General features: G+C 44.3%; 1 protein-coding gene across 1 annotated transcript in view; it reads right to left on the reverse strand.

The window, feature by feature from the left end:
* LOC128725345 (uncharacterized) overlaps positions 1-13,576 on the reverse strand; it is a 35,593-nt gene that overhangs the window by 19,993 nt on the left and 2,024 nt on the right. The window contains exon 2 of the mRNA XM_053819080.1: positions 361-1,061. Within this exon, the coding sequence (XP_053675055.1) occupies positions 361-1,061 (701 nt within the window). The remainder of the gene's footprint in view (positions 1-360; positions 1,062-13,576) is intronic.

Genomic DNA, 13,576 nt, shown 5'->3' on the forward strand with positions numbered 1-13,576 from the left:
CAGCAAGGTTTTGAACCCGCTTCAACAAAAAAGGAACCTACATCGCTCGAGCATGCTAGCCAGTGCGAATAAACCATCAGGTGGAAAATGTCAAATTTAAGCACAGCCTTCCATCAGATTAACGGTTGACCGGCTGCCGGCACTACTACCAGCCAATGCTGTGGCTATACAGGGTACACATCCATTTATCTAAATGTAACAACTTCTAACTCATTTTCTCCACCCAAACGAACCAATTGTCCTGTCCCACTGCGCCACAGGGATGAGTAGCAGATTAATAAAGCGATAAATAATAGAACGGCAACCGATGCCAACGATGTCCTTCTGTGGGTTGGTGAGTGTTAATAAAGAATTAATTACCTAGCAGGTGCGCCCGGAACATGATGACGTCACGCAACGACACTTCCTCGTTGCGATACAGGATCTGAAAGACACGCGAAGCGCCGGTGTCGTCGATGATGGTCGCTCCGGATCGGCTGTCGGAGCTAGCAGTGGGGGAGTTTCCACTGCTACCCCCACCCCCATTCGTTCCGTTCGTACACACCCCCATTCCAGGGACTCCAGCCGCACCTAGAGACGGTGCTGTAGCGGCCGAACTGGGTGTAGGCATCGAACTGCTGCTTGGCATCGAGGACATTGAGCCACCACCGGCAAGAATGCCACTGCTAGCGGCAGATGACAGGCACGGGCCCACTTCCGGTCGGCCCGTCGAGCTTTGTGACCCGGTAGAAGGGCCATTGCCGGTCGAGGTTCCAATGGCGGGCAGTCCACCGCCACCACCGACACTTCCGGTGTTACTGCTCGGCAGGGAGCCACTTCCGGTTCCGGGACCGCTCGCAATGCCGCTCGTGGTAGAGCCCGCTCCAACGCTACCATTTGCCGTCCCACCGTTGTTGGTGCTGCCGGTGGAGGTGACGTTGCTGGCGGTGCCACCGCCGCCATTTTGACTCAACACGGACTGCACTGAGGGTATACCGGCGGTTGCTGCGTCCGGTAGGCACGTCTCGACTTGCACCGGAAGTCGCGGGGAAACGCGCAACGAACATCGCACCTGGTACAGTCTGGAAGAAGGAGAAAATGAACGAATGCGTGAGAGAGAGAGAGAAAGAAAGAGGGTGAAAAAATAGCACTATTTAATAAGGATATTAAGGTACACCGCCCCAGCAGCTAGACCGTCTATGTATATGTATCATCGGAAGTGTTAGTTCGTGTTGAGAAAGATCAGGAATCATTCGGTGATATTAAGCTTGTTTTCTGTGATATTCAACCTAAGCTGGAACAGGTGTTAAACCCGTTTAACATTCTCACAAAAAAGGATAATCTTTTGAGCTTTTTACGGATACTTATGGGATTTCGAGTCGTTTATCTTGGAAGCTGGATATCGAAAAAAAAAAGGACATAATCCTTCTAGAATTAATTATTATTGAGAGTTGTTCGTCAGCTGATTATTCTGAGTTATTTTATTAGCTCCAATTTATCAGCTACATCAAAGTCTGAATTGAACGAGATTAACTTAGAAAAAATCGTCCACAACCACAATGTATTGAGGAGTGTATAATATGGTTTAAGTTAAAGGAAGTGTTTATCAGATTGTTAACCTAACTTCATTTATTGCTGTTATGAACACCTCCAAAGAGCAGACGTAGCCTAGCATTGTTATTCACGTCATCAGTGATCCACCAACATCGATCCAAAGCATTGCTAGATACATAACGCATGCCTGTGACACAAAATCCACTTAGGAACGAATTATTTATCTAGCTCGGATTAATCTTCGCCTCTTCTAGCTGTCGAAAACGTCAGGCTCAGAAGCAGGCAATTTGTCACATCTCTACAGCGACCATCCAATATAAGGCGTGTGCTTATGAACGGCGCATTCTTCGCTCGGATCTTTTTGTCCCACATAAAATCCCCAGCATACAAATAAGTGCCCCAGATGCACTAAATTTTCCCCCAAAAGTATACAAATGGCCGCTCGCAGGCGTACGCAACGAACGAAACGAACATCGGTACCGCACCTCGATCGGTGCGCAAGCTCCAACTGGCCACGAATGCGATCCAGGCCAACCAGGTTGGATTTGTAACCCACTCTCGGATAATATGGGGTAATCCAACAATGCACCACGTTCGAAAATGTCCGCCCATCGGTGTCCCGGTGACTCTAAAATTCAACGATCCCAACCATCCAAAGTCCGATGAGTGACAGTTTGGTCCGCAACACCGGATGCAGAGGCGAACCGCCAGAGTGGCAGATATGGGGCAGTTCGCACACAAAAAAAAAGCGTTCCACCGTCCGAAACGTCCTGGTCGAGCGACAAAATAATGGTTTTATGACCCCATGTCAGTGCAGGCTGATGAGGACAGAGCAACGGGATCCGACAATCCGGATTAAAAAGCATCAGAAGTGGCTCAAACTGTCAGGCTCGTGCCGTTGGTTGGGATGTTCGGCAGTGTGGTGTGCCTTTTGCGTCCATAGCTTTCGTCCTGCAGCCTGTCGGGCCTTCCGGGATTTGCTGTAATTTCGTTACGCAACAACCGGCCGGTGAAATATGACGCAATATCGATCGAACGCTTGGGGCATTTCGGTGCATTCCTCGCATAATGCACTTCATTTGGGTGTGCAAACGATCTACGAAAACGATGCTTTTCGAATGGTTTTCGCCATTTTACTGGCTGGCTGGTATCCGTTTTCATTCCGAAGCTGAAATTGACGACGTGTTCGTGGGGTCATACTTTGCCGTTTAGAAAATAGCCCCAAAAATGTGGGGCGTGGAAAAACTGCTCCAATTTGCCATTTCAATCGGAACCTCTTCAAAGGGTTCTGATTTTTCTCACCATCCTTCTCAGCACCAAATGAAACGCCATCGCCTGCGAAATGGTTCTCCCAGCGCTAGTGTCATTTCCAAGCCATTTCATCCCGCAACCCCAAGAGGACGATTCGAAATTAATGATTTCAATATTTTAAACATCGGCCACCTGCTGCAGGGATTTTCCTCCCGACGTCGGGCGCCCGGGTAAAAGTGAGACCAAAAACGTTAACACGTTGCGATGGTCGTGAATGCTTTTCCGAACCCATTTGTTCATCCCAACCGTCTCAGTCTCAGGTTCGAACCGCCCAGTGACCCTTCAAGTTCTGGGGAAAAAGGGCGAAGTAAAAATCATTTCCATCGGCCATAATGACTGGTGCTAAGGGAAGGGCGATCGGTTGAAGCGGGCTTCTTGTTTTCGCCATAATCTAATTAAACGAACGGTTTTGGAAACTAATCCCCGGAAATCGACCCCCGGGTTGAGCGGATTCATCGGATTGGTCGTGTCGCCGAGATTGGTCGACTTTCATTTCGTTACTGTAGCTGTTATTTTCGTTCAATCGTTTCCCACAATCGGTTTCGAATCGATCGGTAATGCTTTTGACAGTAGCGTGTTGGTCAAAAGTAGCTTAAATGTGTACTTTTGTAAAAGTATAGCGAGCTACAGCTTGGCAGACTTTTAACCCATATCCCGAATAAGTACATCACCTTATTATATATTCTCATTTCTATTTTCACTATAGTTTTAGTTATATTATCCCTAGATATCACACCAAAAACGCTCATTTTCGACCGAGCTGGAATAATTTTGCGAACATCCAACCTAACACGGCTTGTTGGATTTCCATTTCAAGCCCCCAAGTTAACCATCCACATCCATCGCGGAATAATTTAAAGCGATAACTTTCATTCGCCGTTCGCTGGGTCCTTTCCGTGTGCTGCCGTAAAATATTCCCTTGCACCCACCCACCATCGAACGCATCCTGCCCACCCTTAGGGCGTGTTGTTTTGGCAAAAGCGAGTGGAAAATTACGACCCCATCGTACAACCGAACGGCCCAAATCGCGCGCATTACGTCCTCCGTCCAAAGGCCAGCCGTCGTACAACTTTGAACCGAACCGAAGTTTATCACTTCGTCTCGTAATTCTGGCCACCACTTGGAGAGAAAGCGAGAGAGAGAGAGAGAGAGAGTGGCCGTGCCAAAACTACCCTATCCTTCCCACCATTGGGTAAGGGTGCAAGCCAGAAGCAGGAAGCTAAACTATGTCGCTGGCTCATCCTCGGCTCGTGCGATAAGCGAGGCCCTTTTTTGGTACTGGGCGACCCCATTTTGCAGGCATCTGGCAGGGCAAGCCAGACCCTGCTGATCGGTTTGAAGGGTCGGTGATCTCGAGCCGGTGGGTGGAAGGAATTTAAGGACATTTCGACGCAGCGACTTTCCCGCAGCGTTGGTGGGATAAGCGAGCAAAAAAGGGGCAAAAGCTCGACGCGAGAAGGATATGTTTCGAATGCGATTTCCGAATGGAGCCAGCGACGAAAGTTTTCTCCACTTCCACCCACTCTACATCCGCCTTACTCACCCTCCAACCAACTTCGATCGTGCCGGCAAGAATAGGAAGCACTCAATTGTCACAAAGTGGGATGGATTTTTCATTCGGTCGAAAAATGTCGCTCAAGCGCAGAAACCACCGGTTTGGGGAGTTTGGGGTGCAAAAGGCAAAAAATAAAACACCCCAAAATATTAAACGGTGGGTGGTGGTGATCGAGGAAAATGTGGGGTGCGAGCGGACGGAATCGGACGAAAATTCATTTCCTGCTCAAGCGTGTGGATAATTTCCCGTGGCTCGGGGCACGATGCAACTTTCCTAATCGTTATTACATAGTTTTTGATAGATGGTAGTGAGAGCATCGATTGTGGTTTTCTATTTGTTGTAGTGGACTCTGCAAAAAAATAAAAAAACAACAGCTGAACGCTACAATGGAAGTGGATTCCTAGCTAAATTGAACTTTGAGCAGAGTTGAAATTTTACAGTTGAAAAGTTACAACTTGGTGAAACTACTTTTTTCTAAGACAATGTGAGTTTCAATCAGAACACATTTGTTCGATAATGAAGCATGGCCATTTTTGCGATGTCTGCATGTTCATCGTGGTGTATGGAAACTATTCGATGAAGATTACTTAATGATACTTATGTTAAGAGTTTTCTAGGATATTCTGGAAAGCACCTATGATATCGGTAGATTAATGATTCTAAGTTTTACAATGTACTTTTTTAGTATAAGATTTCTTATTAAATATCATTCAAATGTTTGTATAGAAACTTTGTTTCTTCAAAGCTTTTAATGCAAATTTTCAAATTCAAAGCAAATAATGTTATGCTAACTAAATTATCTATCCTTCACAGACTTGCTTTGCAGGCCCACTATTAGTTTAAATAACCATTGCTGATGGTTTTGCTTTCTGATGTTAGGCTTGAAATCATCTCCAACACCAGCCGCTATCGCTCGTGTTATCGAAACGAGGTATCATAATTGAAAATGCCAATAAATTACTTTTCATTTACGTTAGAGTCGAGCATAATTTGTGTAAAAGCAAATGCATTTTCCCGTTTATTTAGGACTAACACATGAAAAAAAATTTATAGATTAATTATCATGTTAACCACTGATAGTCTATTTCTTAGTATCCCATTAGAACCATTTATACCACGAAGTATCAATAGAATATATGTTGCAACAACCAAAATCAACATGTACCCATTTTATCTAAACAGCATCAATTACATGCCAAAGTGCTAGTCAAAGCATCTAAGTACGAGCCAACTCCACTAAATTAAAGAGCAATCGCTCATAGTGCATAAACTATGGCAAAGATGGTGACAAGAAAAACAAGTCAGTTGCTGGTGGAGCCGCCTGGTGTATCCTTATGTTCGGTGTCGGTGGAAAAACCCCACCCAAACCATTGAATTCTCATTCCCCCACAATTCCAGCTGCTTATCAACTCTTTATCCTCGCAAAGCTCCGCTCAAATCCCGAACAAGAAACTACGACGTGAACTTGAATCCACCCTGGCAGGCAGATAAATTTACATTTGATTTGCCTTACGCCTTTCAGCACCACCATGGTTGTGCGATATTTTACCATCCTTCGCTCACACACACACCCTCGTAATACGGCCGCACAATTACACGAACGGCCAAAAGGAACTATGGAGCCAATTTCTTTCCCCAGTGCTAAGCGGAACTTCCGCCCAGCGAAGCGTAAAAAACCGTCGCCGTGAAATAAATGGGCCCTACTCACGCGTCCACCATTGCCCTTCACGGCCACTTGTTGTTGTGGGTGGGGTGAGGTTTTTCCGCCCGCTTCGGTCGTAAATTTCCCCCACGGCCCTTTTCCAGGCAAAGGTGCCGATTGCCCCGTTGGCCGCTCCAAACCATTCTCACAAACATGGCCTCATTACACAAACACACACACACACACAGGATCGCATTTGTCTTGGCCACCTACTCCTCGCATCCACCTCCCGTTGGGTGCCCGCGTCCTGTAAATTAATGTCCCACCGGTGACGGATGAACGCGCGACGTCACGACACGCGCCGAGAGACCTACTTCGAGAACACTGGCACTGACCTACCGCACGGCGGAACGTGTGAGGTTTCTGAGGTTTTGTGCCTTGTGTCATTAAGAGAACGGTCATTTTTTATTTTCTTACGTTGTGCCGAATCGAATCACCTTTAGCGTGCTGGCGAGAAACGCATGCGAAAGGCAAACAAAGAGAAATCGAACCCGAACCGCGGCCGCGGATGCGGTTTTGGATTGGCGTGATTTACGCGCCTCGGAGTCTTGCGTGTCTTGCGGAGATTGAGTAGCGGACATCAATAACGAACCTCGGACATTTGGGCAAGTGGTGTGTTTGTGTTTTACGGTACAAGAAAATTCACTCCCATCAGTAGGGGCTTTTTTGTCGATAAATATACATTAAGGTGTATGAATATTAAACATGAAATCGTTTACATGGGCTGCGAAATGTTTACCACCTTGAAATCGTGTGCCGTTGCGAAGGGTTCGCAAAATAAATAAGCAATTGAGTGCACATGTAGGTTTACACATACCTGCAGTGAAGGGCAATAAAATTGTATTCAAAATGACCTACAGTAATTTCAAAACATGTACTACTTTCGAATAAGTTTTTAAACAATATTTTTAACCATAAATAAAAGGTTGAGTATAATCAAAAGCACTTTCAAAGTTTTGCACGATTTCTGCTATTACACGTGAGCTAATTTTTAATAATCCAACACAAATAAACATTTTTAAAGCGATTTCTAAAAACTCACACCTCATGTACAATATGCGTCCTTTTCCATGTTTACATAATGTAAAAAAAATCGTGCTGCTTTTAAATCAAATTAAAAATGTAGATTTAATCATCTTCAAGAAGCGCTTTTTACCATTCACAAAATGTACTCCATTCATCATTCATGTTAAAACATCTATCCGCACTCATGAGATATCCCTGGGCGTTCATTTAAAATGGTTGGCAGGGGGTTGAAAAAATATCACCCAGAAAGCCCTTCATTGAACGGCGCCGGTAGGTACGATTGTACCACGTCCCGAGGCCTCAGTCGCCTTTTCTTATCGCACAATGGTAAGGTTCGCTTTTATTTCCAAAGCAACCACTGTCGCTCCCATTTCCGGTGCAGCGGAAATGAGAAAACGCAAAACACCGCACGGATTGGACTCATTTCAGACCACCCAAACTCGTGTATGTGTGTGCGCGCGTGTGTCACCCATATCCGGCGATGTCCCCTTATCGGTGGCAGGAATCCTGTTCTTACACGAAATGAACCCAAGCAGCAGGCGAATGGTTCTCGCCTAAAAGAAGAACACGCCAGTTGGATGGGACGCATCTTGACCGGGGCGAAAAAAATGGGTCTCGAGTACAATGAGAAATGGAAAACTCCCTGACATCCATTTCGCCCCATACACACGTTCCGAGGCGTTGCATTGTATGTAGGTAGGTTTTTGCATTGTTGACATGTTTTTCATTCGCCCTTCGCTTTCGTCCTCCCAACCGCGATAGTTCTCCCCCCTCTTTGGCGGGTTGGAATTACTCAAGCGTTGTACGAATTCCGGCGCGATCAGAAAATGTCCGCCAAGGCAATGGCTTTCAGCAGTCGAGATGTGTTTGCCCTGTCGCTTCGTTCTCGAGAAACATTGAAACCAAGGTGCCTTAGATGCCTCGAACCGACAATGAGACGTCCGTCGCGTGCAGATCCCTAGGTGGGCGATTCGTTCGGTTTGCTTTGCGTCGGTACATGACCCCGTTGCTGGTTCTGGGACGCTTCGCTGCCTTCCATCAGCCAGGAAGAGGCTGCCTGCGTGTGAAGGAGCAGTACATTTTCATTTTCATCCGAACCAGAGCCACCTCCTTCCTGACTGACTGACACCATTCTTGGTGGTTACGTATTTTTCTTATTTGTACAGTTGTAATGTTCACTGTTTAAAAGGCACACCGGGCCGGGGTGAGCGTGAAAAGAGAGATTAATAAGTGATAGTCCTTCACCTGGTTGAGGGCTGGAAGGAGCCTGAGAAGGATGGAGTATTTATGACACGAGAAAGAAAGAAATTTATTATTTGTACTTCGTAGTGTTGGTATAAAATTTGACACCAATCCAATTTATTTCCACAACCTGATTGAATGACGTGTATCGATTATTTCAAGCAAATGTTTCTTTACTTACGCAGAAGCCCGTTTCAATCGATGCGAAAAATCTCCGTGCTGAAACATTTCACGCACAGCATTCCAACCGGGATGAGGCACCCTTTTAGTCAAGTTTGACATCTCGCCATCCCAATGCTCCTTTCGTTATCTATAATTCTCTGGAACGACCTCACAAACCAACGTTTCAAAAGTCCTCTATTAAGGCTTTCCGCGAATGACACGAGATTGTGGCGAGATACTCCGCGTCGAGGTGTCAAAGTTGTCATAAAGGAGTCGAATCGGAAGCGGAACATAAAGCGGGTCTAGACACAACTCACTTCACTACCATCTTATCTATGACCGCTTTTTGACAAATTTGAATATTGATTTACCTTACCCACTATATACATATTTTGAGACGTATATTGTTTGAGAGATATAAGAGCAAAAACTTGTTCATCTTTACCGCGAACAGTGGAATTTATACAATCCCACATGTGTGTGAGAGAAAAAGCCCTAGTTAAAAAGTGTGAAGAAAATAATATGCTAAGCTTGTCTTTGTAGTTTCTCCCGTTAAAAGCAGCACTCTTTTTTTCCCTTATCAGTGCCTTGGGTAGTATGATTCGAAGCTTAAAAAAACATCAGCCTACAACCGAACATCCGTTGACATTTTTCCTTTTACCATTCGCCTTTCAACTCCACTCCGTCTGGCATTGTGGATTCTTCCGTGCATCCTTACAAAAGAGCACGACCCATCCGGCCGTCGAGTGCGACTCCCATCCGATCCCACGCCCGGCAAACGGCCATTACAGCCCGTGCCGGTACACGTATAAAACATGAATGAGGCCGATCCGCCGAAAACTCCGGCCCAACAATGGAAAGGGCCCATTTACCTCGTCCTCTGCTATTCTTTGGAAAGTTTTACCCCCACGACTGTCGAGTATGTACGAGCTTTTGGGCCCAATCTCGGCCGCTCGTAACAGAGCGAGAGAAAACGTGTGTAGGTAAAATTAGGTGAACCTGGTGTGATAGAGACGCGTCCTTTTCGAACCTCCTGTGTGGAGGATGCTGAGACAAGACGTGTGCAGGATACGCGCATCGAGAAGGAAGTCGAGGAAAAACGGCAACGTTGAAAAGCGGGGATTTCTTTGTGAGCTTTTTAACTCACTTGCATATGGTAGCAGGCTTTCTCCGAACAGCGGGAACAGCGTATCGGAAGGAAATAATTGCATTCAGATCGTATCGACACCGCGAATGACAAATGTGAGTGATGAGCAGAAACGAGCTGTTGCAGCGGTACGACAGGATGAAGGGACAACAATATTTTCACGTACAACTTGTACCATTTCACGTCAAGCACTTTCTCGTGATTTTCTATTCATTTATTTTCTAAATAATAATCTTTGTGGTGCATAAACACAAAACGGAATGGTACGAGCCTTTTTAAAAAGTGGCTACAAATTGCGCCGAATCCTCGGGGAGCTTGGGGCTTCTAAGATTATTTTCTTACCGTTCCATCTTTCGCTACTTAACGAAAAATCGAAAACCCCCATTCTCTAATCCTCGCCACGGTCCACACCAGCTCCCCGTGTGGAATGTTAAGGATACGACCGGGTGCAAAGCCAAAGCCGGGAGCAAAAGGATCGGGCACAAAAAGCAGAAGAAAGCACACAAAAAAGTAACAAAAAGCCCTAGAACCGTCACTACTTTCGCTGAAAGGCGGCCCGAACCGGGGGGTGGGAAAGCCGGGAAAAGCGAGTGAAATGAAAAATGTAGCGGCCCCGTAGAGCGTGACTTTGCATTAACTTTAAATGAGCTCCGGCTCGCGAAAGCGTGAACGGGTAATTGGGACATCACGGCGCAATATTGTTTCGGTTTCTTCCCTTGCCCTGGCCCGGGCTCGTGGGTAGACGTCGTTATTTTCCGCACCAGACCTGAGTGCCGCGGGCTTTCGTCGGGAGGCGGCCGGGAAAAGCATCAACCATTCATTTCGCCATCACGTGGCGTACGCGGCGGCTTTGTGCGACATAAAGGAGCAAAGAGTTGAGCGTTGCTTCGCGGATGTTCGGAATTGGAGGCGACGTTTTGTGCGGAAAATGAAGCGATTGTTACGCGGGAACTATTCGTTTTTTGGTTGCTTACGAAGAGTTTTCAAAAGTAACAGCATATTGGAATGGAACGATTTTGGATGTTTTTGACAATCGATAACCAAATGCTTTCTTCAGCTTCGGAAGTAAGACCAGTATTCATTTTATGTAAAGATTGATTATTTGAATCTAGAAAATATATTTATAGTTTATTTATGTGTGATTTTTTAATGGTAACAACAATACTAAATGTAATATTTGCTTCTTAATTTGATTTCGTTTTTGTAATGAAACTATAACTATAAAATAACACCATGGACGCTTACCATTTTCTATTGAAATGTAGATCGTGGGGATCTCAAAAATTGTTACAAGCATTGTAAGTAAAAAAACCCAAAGATGACATATTAAATGAAAAACTATATGAAAAATCTTTTAAAAATGTTAGAAAAAATATTTCTAAGAAAATTAAAAAAGCGATGAAAAGGATAAAGCATGCATGTCTACAACGCACTCCTTAAGCGATAAAGTAGACGTACTAATTGTAACTGTCTCAAAACCACGCTCTCACAAAACCCACACGTTGCATAATAAACCATTTTAATTAAATAAATGTTACCACGCAGCCCAATCCTGCGGCCGTACATTTCTCATCTCGCTGCACGCTGGCGAGGTTTTCCACAATTCAGAGTATAAAAACAAATAAAAAAAAGCTAGTTCCCGCCAGTCGAAACCGAAACCTAAGTAGCACCAGCGGAAGCCTCTCAACCCGATTACACTTGAACATAAACAAATAAATTTTAATGAGAAAAACTTTCCCCAGCAAAACTCAGCGCGGCCAGCCTTCGAGGTAACCTGAGCCGCCAAGGAAGCCGCCGGGTGCTATCCTTGCGTTTTTTTCTCTCTCCCAAGGACGAGCAGGTGATTCATTATACATATATAAAGTGCTCGAGGGAAGGGCGCGAGTTAAGGCAAGCCACGGAACGAAAGCGCGAACGCAGAACGGTGTAAGCCTTTTTGGGGCTGCCGCAAGGAGCAACAGAGACTTGCAGGCAAAAGGACAGCCCGATCCTTGCGCACACCATAGATGTGGCAGGTGCTGGGGGTGGGTGTCCGCCTGCGGACATTTCAACTTCAGCCGTCGAATGGAGCCGAGATTCAAAACAAGCGAACGGAAAACTCCACCATCCGGCTTCGGGCAGGGAAAGAGGCAAAAAAGCCTGTTTCCCGTTCGTTTTTTTTTGCTTCATTTATAGCAAAAAAGTTGCGCGATCACGCGACCAGCCGTGTCGGATTTGAAATGCAGCCGGAAAATCGACGGAAAATCGTTCGACGGGGTTGACATGAGTCGGGCTTGCGACTTTGAGGCTCAACCGCATCCGGTGAGGTTTGATAGGCTGGTTGCGGGGATGTACGATATTGATTCTGGTCGATAAGTTAGATTGGGGTGCCAGGGTAGAATGTGGAGTAGAAGGTGGGGGCAATAAATGGGTTTAATTTTTTATTTCAATTGCTTTTTTCCACATACTTCGGGGGCTATCGAGAATCTAGCACGCACCGCTAAGTGAATCGATGCGGAACAGATATGAATGAAGGATATCGTTTCCTTTCAAAAACATCCGGATTTCATTGTGCTTTTAGCTTTTCTACTGTCGTGGCTCATCAATATGCTAATGTTGCATATTCGATTATGCAAAAAGCGTTTGTTGGACCTATTGAATTGTTATAGGGGGCTTGGCTCAATTTAAAAGTGACAGAAAACAAATAAAAGAGATCATTCCATCGCTTTGCTTAGTGGAAATTATTATTTAAACATTACTCAAAACATTTTCGTCCATCATTTTACAATGGAAATGTAATTTTTGTATATTAGGATATTATACAACCTAAAATTTACTACTACAAACTAGTAAAAAAGTTCTATGCTTAGTCAACTATGCTGTTGTTCCATAATAAAAATATTATGCTACTCAGCCGTAAATCGCTATAACGAAATCAAAACTATTACAACACTATTGTAACAGCTTGTAATGGATTACGTAAATAAACAGGAAGTCTTGTGAAATCTTTGCTTAAGAAGGTTTTGAATATTTGGGTCGATTCTTTTCAAAATGTTCAATCTTACTTATGTATTTAGATGTATTTCATAGAAGCCTCGAATGGATATCACAGGCAAACATAGAAACTTCAAGAATAGTTACATTGGATTACTCTTGATAAAATAAATCAAAGTAATAGTATCGTTCATGAAAATACATGCTTTGCATATCATCATATATCATTATTACGTATACGATATAATATGAAACAGTCGTCTCACACCATTATTATCATTAGCATCATCATTAACAATCTTGTTTAAATTTTCAAATGAGCTAGATAGATAGGACTTTATAAGAGAAATGTTATGCCTTAACCCTTCTTTGCATGGTGATGGAAATTTTCATCATAATATTAAGTTAACAAAAAAAAAGGTATTCAGAGCTCTTGTACTGTAATATTTTTGTTGCTGGCTACTCTTCAAGCGACTATTGCGTACAGCAAAACGCAGTTATCAAAAAATAACAAACGTCTCTGAGAATAACCAGGCCTAGTCATTCCGCTTTTTGTTGGGACTGGAAGAAAGAAACAAGATTTAAAATCGTGCAACGAAGGGTTAAACATTGATTGCTAGGTATATTTCGAATATCTGGCTGCGTTTCAATTTCATTAAATTAATTGAAGCCAAGAGGTTTTAGTAAAAGCTTGTGACAGTAATTATTATTATATGCGATCACTAATAACCCAGAAAAAATAGCAACTCAATCAAACAAAAACGAGCACGATAATGTTCTGCGATGTTCACGCTTGGTAGCACAAAGTATGTCTTATGAATCCTTCCCACGTGAGGTCATTATTGCGTTGAAAACCGATAACATTTCGAAGAATTCCAAGCGAAGAAAACGTTCTTCATTTGAATCGATATGTCGCTTTCATTTG

The sequence above is a fragment of the Anopheles nili genome, chromosome 3, assembly GCF_943737925.1.
Source record: "Anopheles nili chromosome 3, idAnoNiliSN_F5_01, whole genome shotgun sequence".
Classification (NCBI taxonomy): Eukaryota; Metazoa; Arthropoda; class Insecta; order Diptera; family Culicidae; genus Anopheles; species Anopheles nili.